The 17,922-nt window shown below is 34.5% G+C and overlaps 2 protein-coding genes across 2 annotated transcripts; both read right to left on the reverse strand.

Annotated features, from left to right (window-relative positions):
• Window positions 1-4,426: 4,426 nt before the first annotated feature.
• UPM1 (urophorphyrin methylase 1) lies at window positions 4,427-6,909 on the reverse strand. The gene is made up of 5 exons (XM_079039180.1): window positions 6,184-6,909; window positions 5,568-5,645; window positions 5,408-5,477; window positions 5,045-5,322; window positions 4,427-4,973 (listed from the first exon to the last, which is right to left on the reverse strand). Exons 1-5 carry the CDS (start codon window positions 6,715-6,717, stop codon window positions 4,803-4,805), a joined length of 1,131 nt encoding a protein of 376 aa, XP_078895306.1. The 5' UTR covers window positions 6,718-6,909; the 3' UTR covers window positions 4,427-4,802.
• Window positions 6,910-9,438: 2,529 nt separating this feature from the next.
• On the reverse strand, window positions 9,439-11,253 carry PSRP2 (RNA-binding (RRM/RBD/RNP motifs) family protein). Its single transcript, XM_079039181.1, has 4 exons — window positions 10,793-11,253; window positions 10,196-10,297; window positions 9,714-10,010; window positions 9,439-9,615 (listed from the first exon to the last, which is right to left on the reverse strand). The coding sequence occupies exons 1-4, from the start codon at window positions 11,126-11,128 to the stop codon at window positions 9,577-9,579; spliced, it is 774 nt and encodes a 257-aa protein (XP_078895307.1). The 5' UTR covers window positions 11,129-11,253; the 3' UTR covers window positions 9,439-9,576.
• Between the last annotated feature and the right edge of the window lie 6,669 nt (window positions 11,254-17,922).

Raw genomic sequence — 17,922 nt, forward strand, 5'->3', positions numbered from 1 at the left:
CTTTCCTGACTCGAATGAGCTATTGAAGATGTAAGGATGTAAACAAATAAAGTATTGTAATTGCAATACAATCAAGCTCAAATAAGAAATGATTAGCAACGACACAAAGAAGACACCAAGCTTTTGTGTAGAAAACCTCTTTCAAGACTAAAGTAAAAACCATGGAACCTTAAGCTGCCTCGAATCCACTATTTACCAATAAGAGAGCAGTATATGAGTTTTTTCTAAACGAAACTAGAAGTATAAAATAAGTATCGTACGCTTGTTAGGCTTGACGGTATGGGTGCGGTCCGAGACCGCACTTCGTGCCACATGGACACGAAACACCGCCCCCAGACCGCGGTCTGGTGCGGTCTCGGCCGCAGTGCGGCTTGTTTGTATCGTGCAACTTGATTGGTCCTTGATCTTTGACTGGTTTTGACCGTTGAATGGTCTTCAATGTTTATTTTCTTTTTTTTTTAACTTTACTACACACACACACACACACACACACATATATATATATATATATATATATATATATATATATATATATATTACCAATCTACACAATATTTTTACACAACTTTTTATCATATCTCTACTCCTTTTCTCTATTTTTATTTGAAAAATGTCATCTTCCAAACGACCTAACAAAGAAAAAACACCAGTCAGAAATACCAACACCCCAGTACCTTCGTTTAATCAACCGATTTTCTCACCTCCGTATTACCACTACGGCGGTATGTTTCCGTATTTTCCACAACGACCAGGGCAACCACAACCACAAACACCACCACTATCCACAACCCGACTCGGATTTTAATCTATTTGATTTTTTGTCCCAACCCGAGTTTGTGCAACAAACACAAACACAACCAGAAACGGTCGTTTCTGATTCTGAACCGGAATTCGTTACAGAAATTCAGCCCACTCGAGCAGCGACTAAAAGAAAAAAGAAGGCGGAGGCTAGATATTGGGAACCTTTGGAAGCGTTGGTGTTGGCACAATCTTGGATCGATATTTCAGAAGACGCGACGGTTGGAAAAGACCAAAAGCATGACCGCTTTTGGATTCGCGTTTTACACATGTTCCATAAAGGAATGAACCGTGGAGAATACCGTTCAAAACATCAAGTGTACTCCAAATGGGGGAAGATGAACAAGGAAGTCATGTTGTTTAATAACTTGTGGAACAACATGAAACGTCAATGGAAAAGTGGAGGAAGTGATGAAGTCATTTTGAAGAAAGCCTTGAAAGTGTATCAAAAAGAAAATCTGAAGGCTTTCAAGTTTCTTGAAGTTTGGAATCTTTTGAAAGATAACAGGAAATGGCTGAGTAGCAAAACATCTGACCAACATATCAACAGTGGATCAAAACGCAGCAGAACATCTGAGTCCGACCACACTACATCAGATGCTCGTGTTCAATTTGATCTGAACGAAGATGAACCTGTTCCAGTTTCACCACCTTCCCGACCATTGGGAAGAGACAAATCAAAAGCAAAGGCAAAGGCCAAGCGTCGGATTCATATGATTTGAAAGAAATGGGAACCGACATGAAGGATATAAAAGAGAGAATGAACAAGATTTTGAAAATTGCTTCTGAAAGAGAGCTTCGGAAACAAAGGGAGAGCGACATGCGAATACTAGTAATGGACACGTCGAATATGACCGGGGCCGAGCTTGAAGTGGTTTTGGCGATGAAGGAGGAAGTGAAAAACCGTTACATGAATCGTGGCTAATTTCTAGTTTTTTTTCTGAAAGTTTTTAATGGTTTCTTGTGTGTTTTTTTTAAAGTTGTTGGTTTTTTGTTTCTACTTTGTTTTTCTAAATTTTTAGGTTTTTTTTTTTTAAAATTAAGTAATGTATGATATTTGTATTTTTAATTAATGAACTATTATGTTTTTAAAATTATGTTTTTTTTATTAAAAATTAAGTTTTATTAAATTAAAATAGTTAACAAAAAAAACAAAAAAAAAAAAGGAAAAAAAATAAAACTAAAACTGTGGCACCACACCCTTGGTGTGGCAAGAAACCACACTTAAGTGGTAAAATGTGACATGACGCTTACGTGGCGAGGGAGGGAGTGCGGTTTCGGTGGCACCACTCCCTCCAGCCTTAAAAGCAATCAAAATGTATGGAATCACACTAAAAACGAACAAAAACTTGTCATCGAATAATCAAACACCATGCCAAGCCAAGAAATCCAAACATCATACCCTGCAAAATGATATCCACGATCGAAATATTACTAGCAAGTCAACAACAGTCTCCGAGAATCTCATTAGAAATGATAGGGGAAGATGTCAACATGCATGCTTCTATAAGGAGTAGAGTGATTGTGTCATATACATAACCTATGACGAAGCAAACATGGAAAAGTAAATCAAAGTGATAATAAGACATAAACTTAAGGCAAAAACAACCCCAATAAATAATTTCATTACAATTGAAAGCGTAAAATTTTCGTAAAATGTCAAAAAAGTTAGCTCAAACGAGGAGGATGCCACCCAAACGAAATGAACTCTCCCTGTTCCTGGTGCCCATAAATAAAACCATATAATACCAAATCATAAATATACTGTATTGGACTCCTTTTTGGTCCATTTAAATATTTCTAATGGGCTGCAACCCTAAAACTAAGTAATAGACCCATCAGGCCAAACTCTTAAACGTTAGTAAATTAAGATAATGTTTAAGGGTGTCAAAGCAACAATCATATCATATCATGTTGTTGTTCGACACAATATAAAACGATAAAGTTTGATGTAACATGAAAACAACACGATATGATGTTTTTTTCTCATTAACAAGAAAACGAATCAATTAAAACATGACTACACGACAAAGATAACATAAAATAACTACTGGTTTATTTAATCCATACTTAATTATACATAACACGACAAACATGGCAAACAATGTTAAATCTTTGTATATCCATTTCTAATTTTAAAAACAAATTCAAATTTCAAAATCATCTCAATTTCGTTTTATGTCATATAGTGTCATTGATCGACACCCTATAAAAAAGTAATTGAATGGCAAAGAGGGAAATATATAAAAAGAAAAAACTAGCAAGAAACCACTGGAAAAAGGTCTAATAAGCGGGAAACAAAAAGGAAAACAAACTAGGCTTTTGAAGCCAACCCACCTGGTTAATATCAACCTGCCTGTTCCTATTACTACACCAATTAAACGCCTTCGAGACAATATCATCAAACAAAAGAGTTTTTTTCAGTTTGGCCTTACCGTAGAGAATTTTATTACTGAGCAATCAAATACACCACAACATCACAATGAAAACACCCTCCAAATACTCCTTCACACCTTTAGCAAGATGAGGATTTTAGAATGAGTTTAACCAATCTTCATAAAAAAAACATAATGGGAGGTAGCTCCCATCAACGCAACACCTGTTACAAAAATATAGTGTGTCACATTTTTAACTTTCATGTTATCTATATATAAAACATGTGTGTTATATTTTATTTTTACCAAATCTAATGTATATGACAAGTTAGTTACAAATAATAAGACTACCAAGAGTAAGTCTATCAACATCAATTTAATGTCATTCATCTCTCAAACATGTCATTTCAGCTATTGTAACTACTTCTATTGTAATTACTTCTATATCAATTCAATGTTACTCGTCTTTCAAAAATGGTCATCACCGACACATCAACAATTATTTTTTTTAACATACATCTTAAACATTAACCTATATTAATTATCTATAAAATACTAATAGTTATTTTAAGAAAAAAAATAATGTCAATTTATTAGTTAATACTATGTGTACATTTTAACTATGTTGATGTTTTAGAATAAATATGTGTTTTAAATATGTCACGTCTATGCTACTAATCTTTTTTTTAATTTATATTATAATATAGAAATTAGTTATAAGTATTAGTTATAACATAAAAGTGTCCATGTTATTTTAACAAATTTAATATTGCAATATAATGTAGAGTTATTTTATTAAACATAAAAAGAAAATAAAGAAAAATCTGCCATGAAAACGAAATTGGTCCCATTTGGTTTTGTTTGAAAGGCTAAAGAAACTTGTTCGCAACAGTTGAAAGGAAAATGATGAGGTGGCTTTCAAATTTTATTTGCAAGACACTACACAGATGCTCTAATGATCGAACAAACTTACACTTACCGGTTGAAAAATATACTTAATTATTTACAACTTCATAAAATTGTGTTGATCTAATTTTTGCGATCATGTTTATTATGTGTTAAGAAATTCGAACACATATAAACAAAAAGTGCCGACAGTTTTGGGAGACTCTTTTGTAAACGGTTTTAGGAATGTTGGTAATATTTTTATGAGAATTTTAAAGATAAATATAGTATTTGTAAAATAAATTAATGAATATATCATTTGATAATTAGGTTCGACTCTTAGAAGATTCACTGCAATTCTTGGAGGGTTCTTCAAACATTGATATTTGATAATTGTTATTCTCAGTTGCCTATTCAAAGTTCATAATCATTTATGGGAAATTGCTCAAAGCACATTGGTTTTCTAGGTTAACTTCTGGCAGGTGCCTCAAAGTACCATTAACCCAAAAGAAACAATTCTAACTCAAAATTTTACATTTCTCGCTCTACAGCCTTTGTTCACATTAACTTTTTTTTTCCCCATTAAACAGCTTGATTGAATAATCAGTAAGCCACCACCCGTCTCACAATCTCTTGTTTTTTGCTACTTCCCATCAAGGAACTCAACTCACCAGTCACTGATCTCATGAGCCCACATCCACCATTTTCTTGATGAAGGAAGCAAAGCAAAGCAATGAAGAAGATTCAGACATGGCCCATTAGATGTGAATCCTTTTTAGAAGAAGAAGAAGAAGAAGCCTGTGATTGTGGCCATAAAGGTGAAAGAGCAACAACTCTTCCAATAAAGATCAGAGTTGGTGACACAAGCTGTTCTGATGCAATTTTATCACCAAGATCTTTTAGTTCTGCCAAAACCTACATAATTTTACAACAAATTAGGAACTAAATTCAAGTTTTTACCTCAAATTAACAAACTTTACTCTTACAATGCGTTGTTGGGGTGTGGTACCACGCTCTACTGCAGCTGCTGGTGTGTCGGGTGGTAAACCATGGTGGATTAATTTTAAGATGAGTGAAGGGAGAGTAGAGAGGCCCATGTAAACAACCAGAGTCGAATCAGGGTCAGCTGCATTTTCTGCTACAAAAAGAGGATCTGCTCCTCCTTTTCTCGAGTGTCCAGTTAAAAACCGGACACTGTTTGCTACTCCTCTGTGTGTCAATGGGACACCCAACTCTGCTGCGATTCCAGAGGCAGCAGTTATACCTACAAAAAAGTACAGTTAGTGAAATGTCTAATATACCCTTCTGTTGGGATGCATTTTGGGAACGGACAAAAATGTCTAGTTTACCTGGAATAACTTTTACTTGAATGCCTTGTTGTTGGAGAAAATCCATTTCCTCTCCACCTCTTCCAAAGACCTAAGAAACCCAAAACCCGTTTCACAATTTAGTAACCAGCTAATTGTCGTTAAGATCTATAAATGCTAATTTTATTTATGAAAACCTCACCAATGGATCTCCGCCTTTAAGCCTCACAACGTTTGCCCCAACTTCAGCAAAGCTCAGAAGCAACTCGTGGATTTCCTCCTGCATGCATATCATAACCATGTGTTATTATTAAACACAATTAGGAAACGATAATATGTGATTAAGCAACCTAAATTGTCAAGTTGGTGATGTTTCAACTACGAAATTGAAATAAGACAACTTATTTTGCATTAAGAGACTCATAATCGTATACAACTATAAAGTTCTATAACATAAATGGTTTGGAGCAATGAAGCTTAAAGGACTCAATATAAGTTCTGAATTTGATACAAGATTCAACTCCAATCCAGCAAATATCAAGATTATTACAACAACTGCATGATAAGCAACCCAAATTTCACAAATCTTTCATGATTTCCATAAGCCATAACAAAAATCTTAAGAAATCTAAATGAAATTTTATAAACTGCCTGTGTTAATGAACAAAAAACTAAAGGTTAAGCAACCCAGAGCCCTAATTTCAAAAGCCTTTCAAGATTCCCAAGCCACATTACAAAAAATGAAGTTAATTTAAATAAGAACGAAAATTTCTTTTCTTCATGAACGGAATTATAAGAAAATTTAAGAAATGACTAACCTGGGTTCTGCTATGGTACCCAGCAGTCTTGCCAACATAGAGAAGTCTAGCATCAGGACGCACCAAATCCAGCACGTCATTTGACACCAATCTATCGTACAACAACAAATCGGCACTCTGAATCACCTTCAACGCCTTCAATGTCAAAAGCTCTGGATCACCAGGACCTGTACCCACCAAGAACACATTCCCAGGTCCCCCTTTTCCACTCCCATCATCGCCACCTTTCTCTCTCTTCTCTCTCAAAACCTCAAGCAATTTCTTCAGTTCTGGGAGCTGAAGAGCAATTTCATAATCCCTAGTTGAGAAATTGGAATGATTTTCAGGTGGGTTTTGATCTAATTGATTCTTGAACACCCATTTGTCCCTTTGGTATCTCTCCACTGAATGTTTTTCAGTGAAAGGCGAGGCGGAACATGACGTTCTTGTAAAATGTATGGAATTGGCGGGTTTCAGAGAGGGATTTAGGGGCTTTCTGAATTGGGTTAGTGAAGATGACGATGAAGATGAAGGAAGTTTGCTCACGAGAGCCATGGGAGTTTAGAGAAATGAAGACAAATGGCGATATCACACATTAATTCTACATATGTGTGTATATATGTAGTAGTATGATCAGAGGAGAAATTGTGATTGAACTGGAAGTGTGGTGGTGCTTGGAAGCTTTTGGGGAAAATGAGAAGGCAAAGACAAAGGCGATGGCAAGAAAGGGAGTAGCTTTTGGGGTTGCGAGAGAGGCGGCTGTTTTCGGAGATTTTGACTAGGGAGATTTTAATACTGTGTGGTGGGTTCTACGGTAAGCGGTGTGTTCATCTTAAACAACGGCCTGGATCGTTTGAGATTTAAGCATTTAGCTTTTTGATGACACGTGCCAGATTGAATGTGAGTTGATGATCTATCACCGTATTTGGACGGAAAACAGGGAAGGGGAAAGAATGGAACCGGCCCAAGTCCCAACTAAGCCAAGTCACCTGGATCGGTTTAAATGTTAAATTGTACATTAATTATCTTATTTTTGTAAAGTTCGGTAGTTTCCTATTGGGAAATTTTTTTTATTTGAAAAGAAATCTAAGTGTTTGACCGTACATCGATTGATTGTTTGATTCTATATTAGATTGATTTTGTTGAATCATGAAAAATAATATATTATCATGTTGTTTTATATTGTGATGGATTAAGTTGTTGAATAATTGTAAAAAACATATTAATTGTCATATAAAATCAAAATTATACACTGATCATTTGAAAATCCAAATACAACTTGTCATACAAAGTAATTAAACACAAGTCAATTAAAATCCATATAGAATGTCGATTATGTTGTTTTTAGTTTATTGTTTTTCAAGTTGATGTTATGTTGTTATTTATAACCAAACGTGTGATTCTTGACCTTCTTTATGTCTGATGGTAGTGGGATGGATAAGATTTTTTTTAAATAAATTAGGATAGTGGTGGTGTTGTCCAAAAAAAATTAATCAAATAAAAATGAATTAAACAGTCTTTTTAGTCTATTCAGCCAGAAATATATGATTTTGTGACTTTTTGATAAAGACATATCTTAATGAGAAAAGACCCATTTTTTGTTCAAATCAAACAGTCTTTCTGGTCCATTCAGTCAGAAAAATCTGTTTGAACATGAAACGATGTCTATCAAACGGAACCTAACTATAGTCTTCAGACACAACCCCTAAAGCCCAACATACTTAGGCATGATTTTTAGTAAAACAGTAAGGCTTTAAACATGGAGTGGGTGAGAGGTTTTTACGCAGATGAGATGGGCACATCAACCATTTATCAACTCGAGTGGCTTCTTACAAGCATTAAGAAATGGTGTTTTAGTAGTGGGGAAGAAGTGAGGAAAGACATAGAAGAGAGAGATAGACACAGAAGGAAGAAGAAAGAGATTGTGGAGGAGAGTAAGTTTGGCTACGAAAGTTCACAATTAAACAAGATGGGGGTGGTGTTTGTTAGATTTTAACACGCGAGTTACAAGTGTCATGTCATCTCACATGTCAAAAAAATGACCACTCTGTATGGCCCTAAGGGTACAAACACCGATTTATTTGTGAGTTATTCGAGATCGATTCAAGCTCTAGTTAAACGAGTTCAAGCCGAGTTTATGTTTAGTTTCAGGTTTATTTATTAAACGAACTCGAGCCCGAGCCTCATCTACCAAGTTCGATTAAGTTCGCGAGCCTATGCTTATTTATATAATAGAACTTTTATTTTTTATTTTATATATTAATTATAAATTAATTATAAAATATTAAATATCAAATAATGATAAATGAGCTTTTTAACAAGCATAAAAACACGAACTCTATATTTGACTACTAACCGAGCCAAGCTTAGGCTCATTTAGGCTCGCCTGACGCCTGAGCCGAGCTCGATTTGGAGTAGATTTGGATCAGACAACCTGCAAAATGCAAAATGAGCCAAGACAAGGGGAGTAAGTGAGTAAGTCATCGTGAGCGTTAAAACAATACACGGATAAGTTAAGATACAAGGATATGCGCATGACGTTTGTATTAACAATACAGAACAACATAGAAAGGTGTGATGCTACCTGTTTATATATGTAGTCACACAACGTCCTATCTAAAGTAAACACACAACTATTATTACTAATAACTACAATAACCAAATAAGAAAACTATTTGAATAACTAATCGTAACATAATATTTAGCAACCAAATGGTAAAGTACACTAATAACTAAATCTAGTTTGCTTCAAGTATTATTCATGTGAGAACATTAGATATATATGTTCTATTCAAATTAACCTGTGGTTAGTCTACTTTAATGAATAAATAAGTCACCTCCTCCTCCTCCACCCCCCCCCCCCCCCCTCCCAATCCCACCCACACAGTCACACACACACCAAAAACTATTTCAAGAACCTAAATTTTCAACTATTACCTATTTCTCTCTTTAAACATAAATACATGAATTTGCAAAATGAGAAAGATATAAAACAATGTTACTCTGACTTTATCATTTTGCAAGGTCCCATTTTACCAACAAAACAACTACGATATGGCAGAAGTTGTAGCATGCATTAGACAGAAGCTGAAAAAATGGAACATAGGGTCGAGAGCTTGTCTCACAAAAGACACAAATGCCCTTTTCACTCTCGTCATAAAAAATATCCCTAGAAATTTTGTCACATGTGACAAACACAACGTTTCATTATATTGTAATAGTTAAAGTTGATGAGATAGAAATGAAAGAACTATAGACAAATGACATAAAACAAAATGATCAAAAAGACACCATAGAAACAAAGCTCGATGAAGAGATATCAACTACAATCCCGAATCTTTTAACATTTCAAAGTGATATCTAACGCGATAATTATACAAAAAACAAAAGCCCACAAGTTCTTGATCAGTACACTTATGCTTTATTTACTCTAATCTTCTGGCCTTCAAGCACCTACAACCACAAATATCACAAGACTTATATCTCAAGCACCCAAACTCAAACTACAAGCTAACAAGAGTACAATCAAACATGCAAGAAGTACAACTTACAGCATCATTGAAAGATGAGACTGCAGCCTCTACCTCCTCTTCTGAAGCAAATGAAACAAACCCAAATCCACTTGATTTTGAAGTCCCTGGAACACGTGATACTTTGGCACCAAGAACGTTTCCCTTTTCTGCAAAAAAGCTTTTGAGTGATTCTGATGTCACGTTTTTTGCAAGATTCCCCACATAAAGTTTGTAAGGGCTATCAACAAACGGGGTTTCCTCTGCTTCAAGAATTGAGATCACTCCGTTCAAAGGCTTCTCTGTTACATTTACTTTTATTTTACGCCCTCCAATTTCCTGTTACACACTATAATATTAGTCAATTGTTTACAGGTTAAATGCATATAATTGAGTAGATTTTTTAAAGGTACAATATTGTGATAGAAATGAAAGTAGGAATGTAGAATGATATAATAAAGAGAAAAAAAGTACGATGCTATGCTATTTTTGTAATTAAGCTAATGTCTAAAAAAATGCCTCACCGTGTCATTTAGCTTTTCAATAGCTGCATTTGCATCATCAACAGTCTTCATTGTGACAAAACCAAATCTTCGACTCCTTCCTGAGTATTTATCATACATTACCTACAAAATTTAAGTTGTTCAAAGGCATCAACTTTATGATTGATGTTAAAGAGTTGCTGCAAGAAAACAGATTATTGAGAAAAATGAAAATTTACTTAACAATCCTTGACTTCATTAATATAATGATGTAAGTAACACATTCTGATACTTGAAGTCACAATAATCACTTTGAGTACACACATCCAAACATACTCTTAAGACTGACTAATAGAAGATGGTATTTTCTCAAGAATTCAAGCAAAAATTTTCAATCCTGTGCATCAAATTTCAAATTTTGTACAACTTTTATTGGATTTAATTGAAGGGTTTTAAATTATCCGGAATCTTTCAAAAATTTATATGAATGTTTTTAAGTTGAAGTCTAGCCATTAGACCTTAAAAGTAAAAATTCCAACATATATAAAATTTCTAAAGCAACCGACTGCAATAAACAAATTCAGCCCTGAAATTTTATAATTCTTTCGTAGTATATAGAAATTCCCACAAATGATATACCTCAACTTTCTCAACGGCACCATGTTCTTCAAAAACCTTCTGGAGTTCATCATTGTTTGTTGTGCGAGGGATGTTACCCACGTATAGTCGTCTGGCAGCTTCCGACGACGGGTCCACAGTGACCACCGCCACCGGTGTTTCCTCGGCAACAGACAGAAGTCTTGTTGGTTGTCTAGGATTAGAAACGATAGGTGAAACTGTAAATCTGAGAGAGGTTTGAGAAAGGTTGGGGTTTAATTTAAAAGAATTGGGTAGTTGGGTTTTGAAGGATTTAGAGGTTGGGTGGCGATGGAGATAACTGGTTGATGATATCATGGCTGATGAAATTGTGGCCATTTTTCAAGAATCCTAGCAATTTGTGTTGGGAGACAGAGCAATGCTGAAATTATGGGTAGGGGTTTATCCAGTTGAGCAAAGATGAACGAAAACAGAAAGAGGATAGATCCTTTAACAAAAATGTAAAATCCAACTATAGGAGGGACTCATATTTTATTTTGAGTAACCTACAGTTTTGGTCCATACGGTTTTCCTAAATTTTCACTTTTGGTCCTATATTGGCTTTTTCTCATGGGCGATTCCTATTGAGGGTTTTGGTATCATCGGTATACTTTTAAATATAACAATTTTGCCCTTACACTAAATCAGCAAAAAAAAAAAAAAAAACTACATGCACCGATTATATGTAAAAAAAACTTTTCAAACTATATCTACCGTAACAAAGTTGTCGGGTTAGACATTTAAGATATAAAAATAATATAAATCATCGATCAGGATTATAATTAGTCATACGTATTTCAGACTATGTATTATAAAGTTATTTTAGTAATTTATCGATAAGCGACAAAATGACAATCTTGACAAAAGATTATTTATGACAAATGGTCTTGAAGGAAATTGTAGCAGTTGCAACATGAATCTCATACACATAAAACACACTCAAATTCAACTCATACAGAAGTTATAGACGTCTGAAGTTTCACTATCACACAACATATTATAAATAGTGAATTAGAGATGGATTGATTATTAGTCTAAGTAATTTAAACAAAAGTCGTAGTAGTCGTAAATTGTCACACCCCCGAACCAGACGGCGGAAACGTCTGGGGGCTTGTGTGTGACTTCATCTTGATATATCATTATAGTGAATATAAATGAAACATAACATCATCATTATCATGCATAATATAATACAACTGTCATTTTTACATCATGTACAATCTTTTAAATAACATGCCCAAAACATTCAATGTATGATGTTTAACAGTACACAAAACAAAATCCGCTATTCTTGTTGATTCTTCTGCTTAACGAGTCCCTGAGAATACAAGTTAATTTGAAAACGTCAACATACATAATGTTGGTGAGTTCATAAGTATATTTGAGAAAATGATTTATATAACTTTGTAATCATAAGAAAATCCTGTATTTTCTTAAAATAGTTTGGTATGTTTATGTCTAGTCTTGTATTAATGCGTGTGTGTTATTGTTTAATAGAATGTCAAAAGTGATTGAAGAGAATGTAAATAGAATGTCCCCGGGCAACCCAATATTGCCCATAAAAGAAGAATAGATAATGTTGTCGTACCAACACCGAGGTTGAGTACCAATGTGAGTAAGTTTCCGAGTAATCCAATCATAAAAGAAAATAGATAATGTTGTCGTACCGACACCGAGGTGGGGGTACCAGTGTGAGTAAGTTTCCGAGTAATCCAACATAAAAGAAAATAGTCTTCCGCAAACTTCATAACGTTAATTCCTTTAAGTGAGCCGTCATAACCATACTAAATAATGACAATTTCGTCTGTCTTGGCATTAGTGAACGACGACTGAAAAATAGAATAAGGTTATAGTCACCCTAGACCGATGTAGTCTAACTGTAGCGAACAACTCAGGTGTAGGGTGTCATCCCCGTATAGATCTATACACAAAACCCCGCTCTCCCCTCCAAGAGACTCTGATTATAACTACAGGCTAGGACCGAACACTTAATAGGTGTCAACCGAAAAAACTCACTAGATCCTTAATCGAAATTACGCGAAGATAAACGTATAAAACTCATTACAGGCCCAACGAACCATGTAAGTGAGCCACTAGGGCATCGCTAAACATGTGAGTCATTTCAAAACCTAATATGAATGAGATTATATAGCATGGCCCTGAAATATATGTAAAACAACAACTAAGGCCCATTTCACATGTAAGGTATTTATAGGCCCAAATAGCACGCAAATAGTATACAAAACCTATCAAACATATAAATGGACCACTAAGGCTCAATAACCTAGAAATGATCAAAATTAATCCGTTTGTTATTTATTGTTGGTTTTGGTTCAAGTATTCACTAAAATAGCATAAAAGGCCCACTTTTTGTAAAAATGACATTCTTGGCCCGATAAGCCAAAAATTTACAATTAAGGCTCAATTTTTGTAAAAATAACACTTTAGTTCCCATTTTGTTCAAAACTTGTGTTTATGACTAGTTTGTAGTAAAAATTAACATTTTAAACCCATTTTTGTCAAAAATATCATTTTTGGCTTCATTTTTGTGAAAACACACATTTTTTCTGGTTTTTGGCTTTTCTGACCTAGTTGTTGGAAAATTTGTAAAAAAATCATCGTAAGTCGAAATTTGGGTCCGTAAATTCCGGAAGTTTGGAAATTTTGTCTACTTTGTTCACAATTTTTCTCATAATTTTTAATCGCCTATAACAAGTGTGAAATTGCTCACCATCATAGGTTGGTCCGAAATTATTTCAGATCTGATAGGCAGTTTTGTAAAACTCACCAAAAATTATAGAAAATTTGTATGAAAACGTGAGAGTAGTCATTTTAAATGTATAAACCTGAACCTTTTTCATGTAAATCAGTTTTGAAAAATATTATCATTAAGGTGGTCAAAACAGTTCAAGATTAGACCAAAACTTTTTTGTCAAGGGTTGAATTTCGAGTTTAGTTTATAGATCTTTGAACACAACATTCTTTTTGCTATTTTAAGTGTATAAATCCCAGATCAACTAGTTTACATGTATTATATGTGATAACACATACTTTTCTCAAGGTTTTCATGTATATCCAAGTGATAAACTTAATATTCTTAACATATTTTTAGATTTATGAAGTAATTAGCACATAATCAACAAATAAGTCATGAAAAACACATTCATGCATATACACATAGATCTACATAAATCAACTTGTATTCTCCCCAAAACCAAGTAAAAAACTAAAATAGGGGGTATGAACTCACCTTGGTTTGTTGTTCTTGGTTTGATGAAGAGTTTGAAGAAGATTTTCGGCCCTAGATGTTTCCTTGAGGAGATTTTTGAAGTCTATGAAGTTCAAGAGCATAGATCATGAGATGATATGGGTTAAGAAGAAAATTTTGATGGAATCTTGAAGTTAAATCATAGATCCAAGTAAGTACTTACCAAAGATGATGATCTAGATGAAAATCCTCTTGAAACTACACACCAAAACTCAAAAATTTAGAGGAAGGAGGATGAGTTATTGAGAGATTTTTGGAGGTGTTTAAAAGGAAAATGGAGGTGTGTGGTGGGGTTTTCGGCCTATGGTAGAAGAAGAGGTTAAGAGAGAGAATTGAGGTGATGTTTGCATGGAAAACCACCATGCAAACATGAGGTGTCACAAGCACAATATTCATCATTTTTCCCTTTTTTTGTCAAATTTATGGGCCAAGCATGTGAGCTAAAGAAAAATGAAGATGGAGAGATCTTTGGGCCCATTATTGGCCTTGTACGAATTCATGAAGTTTAATAATATTTTTCGGCCCATTGGGCCCTTGTTAAGGGTCTCGGCCCAATGAAGGGGGTTTACGACCCATTAGAAATAAGAAGGATCATCCTAGGCCCTCATGGCCCAATATGCTAAAGTTTTACAAGTGTGGGTCTAATTATATCCCAATTAGGGTTTCTAAACTAAAGATAGTCAAGTTAAAGGTTTATTGGTCCATTAGGCCCAATAAGAGAACCCTAGCTCATATTAGACTGGAACCGGGATTTCTAGGGTTTCCAACACCTTATTGACTATAAGAAATATATTGAGTGAGCATAAAGTATGATATTCATTTAGATTACAAGCCTCACAATGGATGATGTTCACATGAAAATAGAATTTCCTAGCTAAAAATGCTAGTTGTGACATAAACCAAGAGCGTGCATATAGAGAACGCTCAAATCTGAATTCATAAGAGGATGTTATGATTTTTCTAATATTTCGTCGTAACAGTGTTAGCGCAGAAATCAAATTTAGATCGGTTGATCGTTAGCCGAAACGATTTAAATGCGAATTAAAGATCTCATGATAATGAGTCTATCGATATAAAGACAGTCGGGAACAGATGTCATACGAGAGAGTTATGAATTTTTAATGGACTTCAATAGTCTAAGCTTGTTAAAAATATAATGTCAAAATTAGCCGATGGAGTTTATATGAAAGTTGTAGATATCGTTGATAGCTACACATGGATAAAAAGACCTATAAAAAACGGAGCTCGTATGAAGAAGATATCAAATTTTTATGAATTCAAAAATTTTTGCGTGCGGCCGCACGCCCTGGTAATGGGCACGACACGCACCTAACAACCCACGAGCAACCGACACGTGTCAGGCCAGAATTAAGCCACGTCATCTTCTTGCGACATACGGCACGACGTGTCTTGCCTTTTTCAACTATATAAACTCCAATTTTCAACATAATTTCTCACACCTTTCTCTGAATTCTCTTTGGATTTCCTCTCGTATCCTTACACCCTTTTTCTCCTGAGTTCCCGACCCCTTTAGTGAAGCCTTGCGGTGTCAGATAGCCGGTGAATAGAAGCTCCCAGATCAGAGTTCTACCCGCGTAATTCCCGGTTTTTGTTAGATTACTTTGTATGTTAATATGCACTTATTTTATTCAAGTGTAACTTTTAATTATCGTCATAGTCGTTATTAAGAATCTATAATTAAGATTTATCGGTAATTCCAAATCATTATACTGATTGATCTACTTATATGGTAATGTCTAGGCTGGATTTAGTGAGTTGTTTAAAGTAGGATTTCCAAACAATATATTATGTATACCGAACGGACCCTACCTCCGATATGATCCTACTTGGTTATTCCTTACTTGATAAATCTTTATGTAGACATTGGGTTATTGAGGAATCTAGACTATCATTAAATAGTTGTCAGGATTATGAAACTATACTAGGGCTTAATGTTTTATTCGTCTAGGTCTCTTTGGAAGTGCGAAGCGAAGCGTTGCTGAAATCGTCAGTCACCCATTTTATCAAGTGAGTGCATAGTCCCTTTCATGAACATAATTTTTATACAAATATTTATTGGATGTATTAAATATTTGTGAACTATATGTTATTTCCTTAAATATGTGCTAGGAATATATATATATATATATATATATATATATATATATATATATATGTGTGTGTGTGTGTGTGTTTGTGTGTGTATGTTTATATACAAAATGCGAACTAGTTACGGTTGTTATAATATATAGATAAGATTAATTACTACATGATAATGAATAATAGAAGTATTATTATTGAGAAATATAAAGGAAATGTTAATACCTAATACTCTATGTTAATATTAGGATAAGATTGTCTAAAAATAGAGTTGGCATTTCAAGGAAAATTCATAAGTCCGGTAGTCTTACCTATTAGGGAAATAAGACTTTTAAGGTATGCTTAATTCAATTAGGTTTGAATAATATGTAGCATCATGTTATGGGTATGTGTGTTAGGAACGGAGAGTAGACTTATGTCCTGTGACATTATTAGGTGTCAATGTATGGTAGCTCTGTACCGGAGTAATTTAGTATTCCTTTTGATGACCATAAATAATGGGTCCAAATCAAGCAACTGTAACGGTATGTCTGGTCATCCCCTAGAGTTGGATGATAACACCTGTCCATTATAGGGGGTCTGGTGAATTACGTTGCTAGTGTAGGCTCATAACCTACAAACGTAGATGAAAGGTAATATCATATTCATCAAAATACTCTAACGGCTCATGTGCTTTCATGACTTACATTGGCCAAGGAAGCCCTTAGCTGTGTAGTCAAACCCTTTAAACGGTTCATCGGGTAAGATAAAATTTCCTGATAATTATGGACTAGGATCTATAAGGATCATTTACGATGGGTAGAGGGTTCTATAAATATTTAAGCCTTATCTATATTATTTAGTAACTGTTGGTTTTGCAGGTCTGATAATTAAGGAATATTATCATATTATGGGATTGAAATCCTATGTATCTCCCCAGGTTTTCCAACCTGACCCACTCAGTTTGTATGAATCACAGGTATCAAGACTTAAGCTACTGGATCTTAATTAGGATGTTGAGTGATTAAGAGACAGTCTGCAACAGAGTTCAGTACCATTAGGTCTTTATGTTGTAACTTAGACAATCACTTGTACTCAGAATGTTTCAAATGTACTAGGAATTTCCACATCAATAATAATATAAGCATAAAGAAAAGTTTTAATTGGTTCTTAAAATTAGAGGATGTCACACCTACCAATTCATTGGAAAACCAACCAAAAATCACTACCACCCAATCATCACGACCACTCACCTGTCACCATAACCATCACCACTAACATCCACCACCACCTTTCTTCACCTACACCACACCAACTACCATAGTTAACCACAACCATTAAGTATCACCATTAACCATCACCACTATTATCATCAACAATCAACATCAACATTGTCACCAATCATCATCAACCTCTTGTTCTTTGCTTCTAGAAAATTTAAGGATATAATCATAACAATGAAGAGGTTGTGCCTCATCCCATAAAATTTCAACTTTATTTTCAAAAAATGACCAGAGAACCAATCCATCCAGCAAAACAAAAATGAAATTAATCCTCACATTTCTCACATAAACATAGAAACATCCATAATAACATGAGCAAGATTCATACCTTGGACTCGTAATCAATGAACATGTTGTTCTTGAGAAACCTATCTATATTATTTATGTTTTTAGAAACCCTTCAACATTGTTTTTGAAAGATCTTAATGTCCAGGAGTCATTATAGAATGATATTTGCTAATAATCATATATGGTCACACCTTATAGCAAGTTTGCTACTTATT

The sequence above is a fragment of the Lactuca serriola genome, chromosome 4 (genome assembly GCF_051521515.1).
Source record: "Lactuca serriola cultivar US96UC23 chromosome 4, Lser_US96UC23_V15, whole genome shotgun sequence".
Classification (NCBI taxonomy): Eukaryota; Viridiplantae; Streptophyta; class Magnoliopsida; order Asterales; family Asteraceae; genus Lactuca; species Lactuca serriola.

Bases quoted from the DNA above. Each gene is read 5' to 3' on its own strand.
- PSRP2 (XM_079039181.1), bottom strand. From the start codon at position 11,128: ATGGCCACAATTTCATCAGCCATGATATCATCAACCAGTTATCTCCAT. The intron at 10,298-10,792 runs GTATATCATTTG...TAAATTTTGTAG, and splicing joins GTGCCGTTGAGAAAGTTGAG to GTAATGTATGATAAATACTC. The intron at 10,011-10,195 runs GTGAGGCATTTT...AGTGTGTAACAG, and splicing joins TTGAAAAGCTAAATGACACG to GAAATTGGAGGGCGTAAAAT.
- UPM1 (XM_079039180.1), bottom strand. From the start codon at position 6,717: ATGGCTCTCGTGAGCAAACTTCCTTCATCTTCATCGTCATCTTCACTA. The intron at 5,323-5,407 runs GTAAACTAGACA...ACTTTTTTGTAG, and splicing joins TCAAGTAAAAGTTATTCCAG to GTATAACTGCTGCCTCTGGA. The intron at 4,974-5,044 runs GTAAGAGTAAAG...AAAATTATGTAG, and splicing joins CCACACCCCAACAACGCATT to GTTTTGGCAGAACTAAAAGA.